Raw genomic sequence first — 14,868 nt, 5'->3', positions numbered from 1 at the left:
GTAACATTTTGGTAAATACATTTCAAGGTATTGACTCTCAGTTAAAAAAACAATGTTTACAGCTGATTTCCTAATGCATGTGAAACAAGACTTTGGTGCGCTTGCTTGCTTTAATTGTATATTGTACAATTGTAATAGGGATAACATCCCATCAAATTTAAATAAAACATATACAGGTTAAAATATGCCTATATATATAGTTTGAAGATATCAATCTTAATTACAAAGCTTGAATTAACATTGATACAAACAGAGCAAGCAAGCGAGCCTACCAAAGTTTTACTCTACAAGCTTTAGGAAATTAGCTGTAACAAGTTTTCATAATTACTCCTATTTATGATGTACATCACATAAATAGTCAAGTCTAGTAAGTTCGCTTGTCAAATATTGTTGTTGTACTATGTTGACATAACGGTAAATGATCTTAAATTAGGCCGTTTTTATTTAATAAGTTGGTTTACGGACATCAGCCCAAAAAACTTAGGGTAGGAGGAGGGAAAAAAAATAAAGTTAAACTAGATCTTTCCAGTTGTTTTTTTTAATTGGTTTACGGATATCTGTAGGGCTCACACTTCTTCAGAATTATAGGGAGAAGTGACTTCTCTTTTTGAAACTGATAGGGAGAAGTGGTGAGATTTGAAAGAGAAGTGCTCATTCGTGTGGTGCCCTACAATGTTTGGATTTTACTATAGTATAAAGGGTCATATGTAAATAATGTTCTTTTTATATTGTTCAATTCATATCTGAGTATGCAATTAAAGTAACATTTCAAATTAAAAGTTTACTTAGATTCTTGTGAGAAACTTCCAACTAAATATTTAATATCTAGCACTAAATTGGGTTTTTTTTTTATTTTGAAAAATGTAAAGAAATTATAATATATCAATTACAATTTAATTCAAAACTATCTTAAGTATGAAATTCAGTGTTTCTCATCAAAAAATATATAAGTTATTAACCTGGTCCATAATATATTGATATTAGCTAGTGTGATAGTCTCAGAGTTAAGCAACTTTAATCAAGTTTGAAACAAATTCAATCCATAAAAAAATATAGGGAATTATAGACACCAATCAATTAGATGTAACTAAAAGTCTCTTAATGCATGTGACATACATAATTTTTCCCTTTGTGGTCAATATTCGTCTGTCAGCTGTTTCGTCCGTGCGTCCATAATAATTATTGTGAAAGTACGGATTTCGGTGTTAGCTGGTCCGGTTCAGATCCGTAGTTTAGAAATCGGTAAATGGCGGACGAATGCAAGAAAATTTACAAAAATAAACGATGTTTGACAAGTTATTTGGAAAGGAACATGACGTTTTTAATGCAATAAATGGATTAAACATTTACTAGAGGCAACTTTTATCACGTTTAAATGAAGTAACAAACTTATTTTGCCGTCGAAATTTAGGTTGATGTATGTTTTCGAGTGACAAGCACCGGAACTTGCAAAAATGTTCGAGGTGATGAGTTGTATTTTTTATCAAATAAACTGCTACACACTGCAAATACAATGCTTCAGCCTCTTTTCTTAAGATAATGAACCGTTTATGTCTTAATTTCTTAAATTATCAATAAAAAATGATGTTTCATCAACTTGTTAAAAATTGAAAATGTCCGATGACGGATGCGACTGGTATCGTCAAGAACAAGGCGACTTGTTTTCGCTTTTGGGTGTCAGGGAAAGCTAACCAGTCACGTTTCCGGTGCACTGGTTTACGATTTTTTAGTGCAGTAATAGGAAACAGAATACGAAACGTAAACACAAAAATTCCGTTTAAAATTTTCTTAGTAAATCGATAAATATGAGGTCGGCGGAAATAATTTTTAAGGACAAATATGTGTTTATTTTTATTTGAATTAGCGAAAATTCGGGTCGGCGGATCCGTAAACCAACTTATTTAATAAAAACGGCCTTAATAAACATATGTGACAAACAGAATTACCCCCACCTTTTACTACACTGTTTCAAATATTTGTTATTTAAGTGTAGTTCAGTAATTCACATATTTCAAGAGGATTGAGGAAGAAAAACAAATGTACGTATTTTGCTATGTGGTTTCTAAAGGAACTTTAATAGTTAGTTTATAACTTTGTTATTCTTCTATTCCAGGTTAACATTTTATGTTTAAGGTGCTTGGGATGGTTACTCAAATTCCCACTGCCATCAATGAAGACAAGCGTCAAGAAGATTGCACAGGGAATGTTTGTTTTGTTGCAAAATTATGCATCCGTTGGAGCTGCAAAGGGAGATAATCTTGAACTTGTTTTTCTACTGTTTAAGGTACTGAATTATATGAAGTTCTTTTTAAAATTCTCAATTGAAAGGAAAAATTTATTTTAGATAAATGTTTGCTCAGAAATGCATTATGTCACAATTTTGATGTGTTTATGGTCATAGATACTAGTTGACATATTTGGGGAGTTACAAATTCAGAATGGATCATCACAAAAACTTATTGAAAAAAAGGAGTTTTAGAGATAAGAATTCCTTTTCATAAGCATTTGACGTTATCTGATTGTTTGCTTTAATGTAAGTATCATTTAGTTATATAAAAATAAATTTTATATTCCAGACCGTGACAGTTTTGGTCAGAGATGTCCAGTACTACGACATTGATCAAAACCAACTACAAATTTTACTGACTTTCTGTGAAGAAGACTTGTATGATCACAATAGACAAAGTACAGCATTTAGTTTATTTAAGGTAAACAAGTTTTTTTTGTGAAATTTTACATATTTTCTAACTCAACGCCTTAAAGTCCATGTGAGATTTCAACATCACTTTTTATCAGAAATTATGAGATAGTCATGTACATGTAGTACTTGATTGAAGAACTTTTGACAATTCTTTTAGTGTCTTTTTAAACAATATCCATTTTTGCAAGTAATTTAGTTGAAATTAAGAACAATCTTATCAACCAGTATTTATAAAGATGATTGTAGATGAAAATTGTTGGTAGTATTATAGAAACCAAAGTAATAGTATGGACATTTTCAGATATTTAAGTATTAATTAAAACAAGTGTTTCCAGACTATATGTTTTATGTAATTTAGCAACAAAACCATGGATGTAATATCTATGTAAAATATTGACATTTAACAATTTAACATGATTATCATTCAAATTCTTTACCTGTTTCAGGCTATTTTGTCTAGAAAACTGCATACAGAACAAATAGAATTGATTGTGCAGAAAATTAGAGAGATGTCTATAACTGCTGACTCAGCACATATAAGAAGAGAATGTCGTCAAGTATGTGTTATGTTTATTTAAAAAAAAAAAAGTTTTGGTTGATACAATTTTCCTCATAATATTCTGTGAACTCTTTGTCTTGTATTTTCATGCTATGATTCATTATACTTTTTATTTTTTCTTAGAATAGACTGATATGCTAAATAAGATATTTAGCTGTAAAATTTGTGCAACAGAACAAAAATAATAGTCTCAAAGTTATAATATAAAAGTGTGGATGAATTCTTTGTCTTCAGCTTTCAAACTATGAAATAAGCTTCATTAAATTTTTTTGAAAAAAATACTACTAGAACTATAACATACATTTAATGGTTATAAGTATTACAGTTTGTGTATCAGAATGGAAAAAAAATAGTCTTGAAGCTACATAATAAAGGCATAGATGTTATTTATGAGCTGCAGATATATTTGTAAAGAAATGAAGACACAAATGTTTTAATAAATACCATCTATAAAATTTCAGATAGTATCTCAGTATCTTATGGACTACCCTCAAGGAGCAGCCATAACTAGTCATTTAGAATACTTTGTGACACAGCTGTCATACAGTATAGACACGGGCAGGGAATCAGCTTTAGAAATGTTGGCTACTATATTTACTACATTTCCACAGGTACTTTACTGCACTATTTGTAGATTCAATCGTAAAAGATTGCAATTTTGTGCAAAAAACAAGAAAACATAGTCACAAACCAATCTTTAAAAGCTAAAAACAAATATTTTGAAATTACCATATGAAACAATCAATTGTCATTATAAAAAATTTCTCTTGTTTTCTGTAATAACCATGATAACTGTTACTTTAAATGTGCGGGTAGAAATTTTCATGGATTAAGGAAATATTTGTTGATTCCTCAACCATTTGTATTCTATTGAACACTTAAATTTGTGGTTCACCTACAGGCCTGTAGCCAGGAATTTCCAGGGGGGGGGGGGTGGAACAGAACATTGACTTTAACAGTACTTATTTTTTTTCAACGGGGGTTCGTCATGAACCCCCCTGGCTACGGGTATGACTTAAACCTTAACATAACATAAATATTATTCTGAGTAAAATAGTTTAGGTTTATCTTTTATATTGAAAAAAAAACACTATTCTTCTAAACATAACCAAAAAGAAATCATTGTACAAAGGAAATAAACCAAGGTGCAATTATCACTCAGCAAAAACTGATTATTAAGATTCAAATTTTTGAAAGTTTTTAAATTCAAAATCATTTATTGCTAAACTTTATTTACTCAGTATAGTATTGAATCCTTGGCGTAACCATACAATTAAAAAAAATTGCTCATAGTAAAACCTCTATGTACTTTTAAGTGTAAGACCAGTATTTCCTTTTCAGGTTATGTTGGTAAGATATTCTGGATTGTTTTTCATACCTATGGCAGCTGCTTTGGTAAATGATAACTCACCAAAATGTAAGAAATTGACAGCTCTGGCCATCAAGTCATTACTGCAAAAGGTAGGGATATACTTTATGTTTTATTATCTTATTCAAAACATAAAACCGTTATTTATACCTGTGTCAATAAAGAATTTATTATTCTTAATCTTTAACTTCTATTAATAAATATTCATCAGTTTCAAATTGAAAAAAAAAATTGTCTGAAAACAACAGCAGTATGTGTGATTTTTGCATTTGTTATAATATGAAATTCTAGGTGATTGGAATTGGTTATTGACAGAAGCTTGTTGCTGACCAGTATAGCCCCATGAAAACATGTCCACTTCTATTATTAGAAAAAAATTGTTGTCCTTCCAGAGTGTTTGGATTTAATTTTTAAAACTATTGATGTTTTTTGTGTGATGTCTAACTTTCTTTCATTTAGTTTTATTTTAGACTAGTTATATAAGGAATAGTTCTCTTGTTTATTTGGTTAAATAAGTAAACTTTTAAGAGATTTTGTGATTCACAATAGCTTATTTATGAGCTCTTTTGTGTCCAGTCTTAGTGTTAGAGTTGTCTCCTCTTTAATACATAAATTTCAACCTATTCTAAAATTACTATAAAAACTAGTTTTTAAGTTATAGCTTCTTTTAATGGTTCCAATTCAATGACTTTTGGGATAAAACATTGAGAAACCACTATTAACATTTGACAAATCATATGCTTGTCAAACAACTTGAGGTCATATGTTCTCTAGGAAGGTAGTAATGCCCTTTATTGTCAGGCGTCAAACGGTCATTGTCAGCTTCCATTAGCTTCAAATTAATTAAAACTTTACAGCGATCATCAAAATATCCTTATAGTGATTGGTCAGATGTCTTTATAATTAGCGTTACCGTTATTTTTGGAAATAATTTAACGTGATTCGTCAAAATCTTCTTTTTTTTTATCGTCTATGGAAAGTGCACATTTTCTCGTCATGCATTAAAAATTAATGTTAACGTCATTTGGCAATATTTTTTTTTACACTTTTTTGTCATGAAGGTACCATCCACTACTATGTATTTCATACAAAGATGTAGATAATTGTATTTTATTTTATTGCTATTTCAGGTTGATGACACAACAAGAAATGATTTGTTTCTTATTTGTGCAAAATGGCTGTCTGAGGAAAAGGTATGTTTGTATTTATGAGTCAAACATAAATTTAAGAGATATTTAGATATGCCATCTTCAGAAAAATCCTGATTTAGTTGTTCACAGATCTATTTTTATATTAACCATTAACCTAGGGATCAAAACATTTCAACAGCAAAATTGAAATCTGTTTCTTGGTGTTTAAAAAGTACAAAAATGTAGTAGCCTTTACCAGAAGAATCAACAAACTACTGTTCACTGCAAATATACTGTACCTCGATTATGCTTATTTTTGTTTTGTGTGCTAACAATGTACCATTATTTAAATTGTTTTTCAGTTGGGTTTTTTTTTGTGGATTATTATTTTATACAGGTAAGAGAATAAAATAAAGTGAGAGGTGTACTGATATTTGGAGGTCAAATGTATTGAGAGGTGTACTGGTATTTGGAGGTCAAATGTATTGAGAGGTGTACTGGTATTTGGAGGTCAAATGTATTGAGAGGTGTACTGGTATTTGGAGGTCAAATGTATTGAGAGGTGTACTGATATTTGAAGGTCAAATGTTTTGAGAGGTGTACTGGTATTTGGAGGTCAAATGTATTGAGAGGTGTACTGGTATTTGGAGGTCAAATGTATTGAGAGGTGTACTGATATTTGAAGGTCAAATGTATTGAGAGGTGTACTGGTATTTGGAGGTCAAATGTATTGAGAGGTGTACTGGTATTTGGAGGTCAAATGTATTGAGAGGTGTACTGATATTTGAAGGTCAAATGTTTTGAGAGGTGTTCTGAAATTTGAAGGTTTAATTTAGTCAGTGGTGTACTGTAATGTTAAGGTCTAATATAGTGAGAGTTGTACTGAAACTTGGAGGTCTTGTAAGGTGCAACAGCATATATTTTCCTATGTTTTATTTTATATAGGTAACCTTACAAACACTAGGAGCTCAGACTTGTGGATTATTTGTAGAAGTAGAGACTACTAAATTTACCAGCAGATTGTCTACTGTTTTCCCACTTATTCAGAAAGAGTTAGAGAAATATGGTGACGAAGATTCTTTTGAAGTGAGTATTACCATGGTGACCAGTACCATTGTGACATGCAAGATGGCTACCAGTTAGGGGGGATATAGTTTAACATAGGACCCTAAGGGAAATACATACAATTGTCTTCTTTTAGAGAACCACTAAATGGAATGAAACCAAACATAAAATTTTTTTTTTTTTTCGAAATCGCAATAATTCAACTCACATTTTTATCCATTCTTCAAAATCGCAGTAATTTTTGTAATACAGTTCTTGAGTTTGTTACCTATTTTAATGTCTAGCCAGCTTTCACTTTTGATTACACTTTTCATTCCAAAATGAAAATAGTAGAGCCTCCTTTAATAAGAAGTGTTTTACTGTTATTTTGTTTTAGGAAAGTGAAGAATTGGACCACTTAATATTTAGTCTTCTCAATCTTCTGACTAAAATATGCCAGGAATGTAATGTGATTAGAGATCAGCAGTTTACTGGACAGATGAATATTATATGGGGTATGATTGTTATTTTATAAATTTTAGAACCTTGATAATAAAACGGTTTGCAGGAAATCTAATATTCACCTATGATTAAATTGTAGGTTGGAACTTCTATAAGAACATCAGTATGAGTTCAACAGATAAAATGTTCAATATTGATGGAGGCCAAAGGCCAAGGACAGTATTGAATATTCTTGTTAAACAAAAATGGCTTTGAATAGTTGTATTATATTAATCATCAGGATTAATGAAATAATATGTCATTTTACAAAATATCAGTTGTCAGCATTTGAACTAGAGAAATTATAAATGTTAAACTCATTTTGTGATAAATACATTTTTTTTGTTTTTGTTTTAAAGTAGTTATGAATTTGAATTTTGTAAAAACAAGGAGATGTAGTATGATTGCTAATAAGACACCTATCCGCAAAAGTTAAAAGAAAGTAGATGTAAGCAATTATAGGAAACTGTACGGCTTTCAACAATGAGAAAAAACAAACGGGATATAAGGCCTCAACATGAGAGAAATATGAAACAATCCAATTGGGAAAACTCACCACCTAATTTATAACATAACAATTTACCCAAAATAAATATGACACAGGTGCGGATCTAGAGGGGGGGTTTGGAACCCCCCTTTTTTTAAACGATCAATGCATTTGAATGGGGACATGTATAAATTGGAACTCCTCCCCTCCCTTGTCCTGGGTAGTAAACCCCCCTTTTTAAAATGGCTGGATCTACCCCTGTGACAGACATGAATCAACGACTACCACAGGCTCCTGACTGAATTTGGTGGTGTTAAACATGTTTGTTTGGACCAAACCCTCCCCTTAACCCAAGAAACAAACTATAAAAAAAATAGTTGAAAATGGCTAAACTCATCAGATCAAAACAAAGCAGAAAAAATATCTAACAAAAACAGACTGGATTTAATAGTAAATTTATACATCCCTCACAACAACAAGAAATTAATTCAGATGTGAGAATACTCAGTTACTGACAGCTTGTTCAAATGCTACAATTATTGAGGAAACTTGTATACAAACAAACAAAGCAAGCTAACCAAACCTTTAATCTACAAGCATTAGGAAAATGACTCTAAACTATGTAAAAATGCTGTTTTGCCAATCCCTTTTCTATATATGGATAAGATTACATGATACAAAGAATGCTTCAAATGATAGAAATATACTTTCCATTTCAGTCATTTTCCTTTAGTCCAAATTTTACGTCCAAATTTTACAAACAAAATTCAAGTTTTCTATTTAAAATCCATCATTTTTTTTCTACTAACAAAGTGCTAAAAATAAAGAGATTAACATGATGCACAACCTAATTATATATGACCTTTGATTACATTCTGTGTTGTGACCATGGCTTCCAAAACAGTCATTATTATATATCAGACATTTAAAAATTTACCAGACATTGTTGGCCTGGGAAAAGTATGAAACAGACTATACTTTTAGTTATCAAGGCTGTCTTAAGAGACAGTGGTACATCATTGGAATAAGGTTATTATGCCCCACCTACGATAGTAGAGGGGCATTATGTTTTCTGGTCTGTGCGTCCGTTCGTCTGTCTGTTCGTTCGTCCGTCCGTCCTTCCATCCGTCCGTCTGTTAGTTCGTCTGTCTGTCCCGATTCAGGTTAAAGTTTTTGGTCAAGGTAGTTTTTGATGAAGTTGAAGTCCAATCAACTTGAAACTCAGTACACATGTTCCTTATGATATGATCGTTCTAATTTTTAAGCCAAATTAAACTTCTGACCCCAATTTCACGGTCCACTGAACATAGAAAATGAAAGTGCATGTTTCAGGTTAAAGTTTTTGGTCAAGGTAGTTTTTGATGAAGTTGAAGTCCAATCAACTTGAAACTTAGTACACATGTTCCCTATGATATTATCTTTCTAATTTTAATGCCTAATTATATTTTTTATCTAATTTCATGGTCCATTGAACATGGAAAATGATAGTGCAAGTGGGACATCCGTGCACTTTGGACACATTCTTGTTTAGAATTGAATTGTCTTAGATAGAGGGGGCCAGGGTCCCTGAATGGTCTAAGTAGTCACTACTGTAATTACTAGCCAGTCAACACTGAGGTTGTTAGTTGGAACCCTGCTTGTGTGAGTCCCTTGACTTTTGTCTTAATTGACTAGGATTGTCAGTGGTTTTCTCCAGGAACTCCAGCTTCCTCCACCAATAAAAACTGGCTGCCATGAAATAGCCTACGTGCAGTGCTTAAAAGTGGCGTTAAAACACCAAAAATGTAATCAAGTCTTAGATAGAGTTTAACTTTATCTGTTATTTTACAGGTAATGTTAAAGCTTTGTTAACATATCCACACAACTGGATTAGAACTACATCAGCACAACTGTTTGGACTTCTCTTTGCTGCATGGAATCCTGAAGATATTCTTAAGAAAAATACAAAGAAACCAGAGTATTTACAAATTGACACAATGAAAAAGGTAATATAGAACATTTCTTGAAGAGGCAACGTCTAGATTCAAATCATTAATGTTACATGTCTTAAGAATTAAAAGAAACCTTGTTTGTTCAGAGAAAAAAAAATATGTGATATTAAAAAGTTGTCTTGGTGGCAATCATACCACATTTCCTTATTTAATAAATTAATGTGATTCCATCTCCTTCTAAACTCCTAAGCAAAATTGTTCCATTTTTAAATCTTGAACAGGAGATATTTCAACGTTTGCATTATGAACAAGTATCATTAAATGATATAACAGTAATTTTGATTTTATCTGAAAAAATACTTTTGTAATTTCTTTAGGGCTATTCCAGAAAAAAATGTATGGGGGGGTTGGAAGGCACATTATATTAATAATACATGGGTGATGGGATCAGAGCAACTTTTCACACCATAATGCACTATAATTCTCAATTACAATTGTCTGGGTGGCGGGTGCTGACAAAAACTGCCTTCCAACCCCCCCATACATTTTTTTCTGGAATAGCCCTTAGCAATGAGGGAATATAATTGCTAGGTTCCAGAAAACCTTGAGTTTCTTGAAGGAAAGAATATTTTCAAAAGGTTCCTGAAAACCTCCATTTTTCTAAGTGATGGATGTGTTTGCAAAGTTTCTGGAAGCAGCTAGTCTTAATTGGAGGGATACTTTTGCAAGTTTCTTGGAAGCTTATAGTCTTAAAGGAAAGGGTACTTTTGCAAAGTTGCTGGAAGCCTCTAATTTCTTGAAGGAAGGGGGGGGGTGTACATTTTTTTGCAATTTTCCTGGAAGCCTCTTGTTTCTTGAAGGAGCGGGTAATTTTGCAAGGTTCCCAAAAGCCTCTTGTTTCTTAAAGAAAGGGGCACTTTTGCATGCCAGTTTCTTGAAGCCTCAATCTTGAAAGAAGCAGAACTTTTGCAAGGTTCCCAAAAGCCTCTTGTTTCTTAAAGAAAGGGGCACTTTTGCATGCCAGTTTCTTGAAGCCTCAATCTTGAAAGAAGCAGAACTTTTGCAAGGTTCCTGGAAGTCTCTAGTCTTAAAGACCTTGCCAGTTTCTTCGAAGCCTTCATCTTGAAAGATGGGGAATTTTTGCAAGGTTCCTGGAAGCCTCTAGTCATAAAGACTTTTGCCAGTTTCTTGGAAGCCTCCATCTTGAAAGAAGGGGAACTTTTGCAAGATTCCTGAAAGCCTCTTGTCTTAAAGAAAGAAGTACACTTTTTCAAGTTTCTTGTAAGCCTCCTTCTTGAGAGAAGGGGTACTATTGCAAGATTCACAGGAGCCTCTAGTTTCTTGAAGAAAGGATATCGCAGTCATACAGACAGGCCATCTAACTTATATAAATTCACTTTATTTTATATAGCTGGAGTATTTGAGTGGAGATTTTGTTTCACAGCTTCAGTCTCATTATTTGAATCCAGAACTTTCAGATCAAGTTATCAAAAACATGGTGTTTATTACAAAAGTGACAAAACATTTACCAGAAGATAATGAACAAAGATTGTCAATACCATGGCTTGTAAGGAAAATGGTTAGAGAAGCTAATCATGAAGTAGTCAGTAACACAACAACAACTTTCAAGGTAAATTATCTCCCTTTATAAATAAAACTTTGAATTTTGTGTATTTGAAAGATATTAAACAGATTTTTTCAATATTTGATCAGTACATGTGTTTATATTTTGCCTCCTTGTTTTTTTTCAAAATGGTTTCTTTTTTTTTAAATCGGTCCTGTAAATTCTCTGAAAGTTTGTAATAAGGTTAGACATGCTAGACTTATCCTTGTTTTTAACTGAGTTTTTTAAATGTATTTTTAGATAACTCTATGTCATGAGGCTTAATTATGTTACTGTGGATTCATTATTATTCGTTGAATACCAATTTTCGTGGGTACAAGTGAACCACAAATTTGAATGTTCAACAAATTACTAATTTTCTATGGCTTTGTGTGCACAGATTTACAAAACCACAAAATCAAATATCCACAAATATGCAAGTTTTCCTCAATCCACAAAAATCGATACCCATGAAATTAAATGAATCCAAAAGTATATAGATGAAATATTTTCTTACCATCTGACACATATAAAAACATTTGAATTTTTAGAGAGGTGCATATTTTCTTGGATATTATCAGATTAACTTAGTAAAATTAATCAACATTATTAATCATATGATTTCAGAGAAATAGTGTATTTAAATGGCTAGCAGCAATAAGTATAGACATGGGCGCTGATATGCTTGGTTCTGTTCTTCATATATTTCTACCTTCCATACAGAGAGAGACTGTGGATAGCTCGCCTAACACTGGTACGTGAAGTTTTTATCTTCTAAGATGACTTGATGACTTTTCAAAAGCATAACTGAGCTAGTGAGGGTTAATTCTGAAGTCATAATGTTATATAGCAAATTGAGGAAATATGCCTGAATTTTTGTTATGCCATCATTTAACAAATGACAAAAATGTTTAATTAAAAAAAGTACATGTATTGCAAAATTAAAAAATTGCTGCAAGAAATTATCTATCAAAATTCACATTTTAGTTCAAATAAATGCAGAGGCAAGATTTATATGTTCTGTTTCTAAGGCATCTGTGGCAACAATTTGTTTATATAAGTTTATAAGAAGGTATTGTTAACTCACAAAATTGCCTTGTTTTTATAAATGAAAAGTCATCCTAGTGTAAGGGAACAAATTGTGACTTCATACACTTAAGGTTCGAGTCTGAGCATAGATCAACCATACCAGATCCATGGACATTTTGTGGATATTTTTTACATAAATTTTGAAAGTTTGTCGTTATTCCACATTATATTTCTAAGTTTTATTGTTTGTTTGACATCTCTTCCAAAATGTTACAGAACAAAAAACTCAATGTAGGGTGATCCAACTCAGATAATCCCTGTTAGATTTAAGGAGTTTTTTGCATGTAAATTTGTTTTATTATCTGAGTTTTATACTTATTATATTTTATTTTGAAGAAATCTGTGTGTTGTTCCTACTTACTTGTTATACAAACTTAAAAAAAACAATTATTTGTACATGCGACAATATGGATTAGAGTAGAAAACTTTACAGTTCTGTCCAAGTGATAAATATGACTGTCAATTCTTGTGTATTTATAGACCCAGAACTAAAGAAACTTGCCATAGAAGTGATGGATATTATAAAACAAATAGTTGGCATAGATAAATTTACAACAGTATACGCTGAAGTAATGAAGAAAAGATCTATAATCAAGGAAACAAGAAAGAGGAAACAAGCTGTTACAGTAAGTATTGTATATCCCAAACTTAAGGTGGTACGTAAAACTACAGGGAGATAACTCTGAAAAATCAGACGAAAGTTGTAATTACAATATATTTTTAAGAAAATATTAAGCTTCTCAATGATGAAAATTGTTGTAAGTCAAACTGCTATATATCCAATGGCATTTTTAACACAAAGTGTGTGGTTCAAATTTTTTGAAATTTTCGTATTTTTGTCAAAGGGTCAAAGTAAATATTTTTTCAAAATTTTCTGTAAATTAAACAAGCCAAATTAATTTAAGTGACGGTGTTGGGTTCATTTGGCAAACAGGAGCCTCAATGGCCAAGTGGTTTTAGAAGTTACTACTCAATACTGTAATCACTAGTCAGTCAACACTGAGGTTGTGAGTTGGAACCCTGCTTGTGTGGGTGCACTTGACTAGGATTGTTAGTTTTCCTATCGAAGGTCTGTGGTTTTCTTCTGACATTTTGGCTTCCTCCACCAATAATAACTAGTCACCACGAAATATCCCAAATGTGCTTTTAAAAGTGGTGTAATAACACAGCGACAATCAATCAATCAAACAAGATTTGTTTTTCATTCTAGCATCACTGATGAGTCATTTGTAGAGGAAGCATGCTTCTGGCATAAATACAAAATTTCAATCCTGATATCTATAATAAGTTTATTTACAGTATTGTTTATGTATTTTAATTGAAAATAAACATATATATGATATGTAAACATGAGTGCATGAGTTTTGGGTTGGAACCCTAATCAAGCCATACTGTGGTTCACCTATACCCATGAAATTAATGAAAATTGGTATCCAACAAATAATGATTAATTCACAGTAATTTGGATTTTAAGGCAATAAGGATTGGGGTATATATAAAACCATACCCAATAGTAAAGTATCAAATACTTTTGAAAATGACCAAATGTAAAATGATTCAAACAAAAGAACAAGCAGCCTGATTTATCTACAAAACAATATCCAGAACATAAATGTACTAGACAACACCCATTGATAACCACTATATTGCAGACCCCTGACAAGCTGAAGCACATACAGACTGTGACTTGTTTATTATGTTTGGGAACACTCAATCTTTCCCTTAATCTGGGAAAGTGGTGAAAGAGCGCAATAAAAGAACAAAATGTAAAAATCAGTTGATAAAGGCTCGACTCAAGATTGTCTCAAAGCACAAAAAACAACTGTATTCCTCTTATTTTAAATTTTAAATGTGAGTAAGCTGAAGTCTCATCGAAAACTAGAATTTTTTTTATCTGTTATATATACAAAAATTAAAAAAAATAAAGTATATACTTAACTTAACATGCTTAATATATAAATCTTGTTTTCCAGGCTGTCACACACCCAGAGGTTGCTGCTAGAAGAAAACTCAAGAAAAATTTAGGCAAAAGAGAAGCTAAAAAGAGGAAGATTGATGAGTTTAGAGTCAGCAAAAAAATTAAACGAAAAAAACTTCAGAAATAGATATTTCAAATAAAAGATATTTTAATATTGTTCAAAAATATTTTGACCTGTTTATTTCCATATAGAGTGAATCCAATGTGACCACCTTTTATAAGCACATGAACTTTTGTTGAGATGGAGTGGTGAAGTAAAATAGTTTTTTTTACTGGACATAGTTTTCAGTAGTGGGAATTGAGTTGATTATTGTTTGAAAGCCAATAACTTTTGTTGGCTAGAGTTATTTGGGGAAGATTGCTATAGCTTGCTATTGCTATACTTTCCTTAGGCGTTTGCCTCAATTTCCGGTGAGACAGACTATCGCAAATTAAATTTGCTCCGGGATAATATAGTACTAGTGTTTGAATACTAA

The 14,868-nt window shown here is 31.7% G+C and overlaps 1 protein-coding gene across 2 annotated transcripts in view; it reads left to right on the top strand.

The window, feature by feature from the left end:
- Positions 1-14,559, top strand: part of LOC134707448 (small subunit processome component 20 homolog) — an 81,156-nt gene extending 66,597 nt beyond the window's left edge. For both annotated transcript variants that reach the window (XM_063567193.1, XM_063567194.1), the window contains 13 exons: positions 2,114-2,284; positions 2,577-2,708; positions 3,148-3,258; positions 3,722-3,871; positions 4,602-4,721; positions 5,760-5,822; positions 6,705-6,845; positions 7,201-7,318; positions 9,622-9,776; positions 11,134-11,352; positions 11,953-12,079; positions 12,895-13,040; positions 14,388-14,559. In XM_063567193.1, the coding sequence (XP_063423263.1) occupies positions 2,114-2,284; positions 2,577-2,708; positions 3,148-3,258; positions 3,722-3,871; positions 4,602-4,721; positions 5,760-5,822; positions 6,705-6,845; positions 7,201-7,318; positions 9,622-9,776; positions 11,134-11,352; positions 11,953-12,079; positions 12,895-13,040; positions 14,388-14,519 (1,785 nt within the window). In that variant the 3' untranslated portion in view covers positions 14,520-14,559. The remainder of the gene's footprint in view (positions 1-2,113; positions 2,285-2,576; positions 2,709-3,147; positions 3,259-3,721; positions 3,872-4,601; positions 4,722-5,759; positions 5,823-6,704; positions 6,846-7,200; positions 7,319-9,621; positions 9,777-11,133; positions 11,353-11,952; positions 12,080-12,894; positions 13,041-14,387) is intronic.
- The last annotated feature ends 309 nt before the right edge of the window (positions 14,560-14,868 follow it).

This window comes from Mytilus trossulus, chromosome 2 (genome assembly GCF_036588685.1).
Source record: "Mytilus trossulus isolate FHL-02 chromosome 2, PNRI_Mtr1.1.1.hap1, whole genome shotgun sequence".
Classification (NCBI taxonomy): Eukaryota; Metazoa; Mollusca; class Bivalvia; order Mytilida; family Mytilidae; genus Mytilus; species Mytilus trossulus.
Note: the sequence above shows the minus strand (reverse complement) of the source record. Positions and strands in the feature narration are given on the sequence as shown.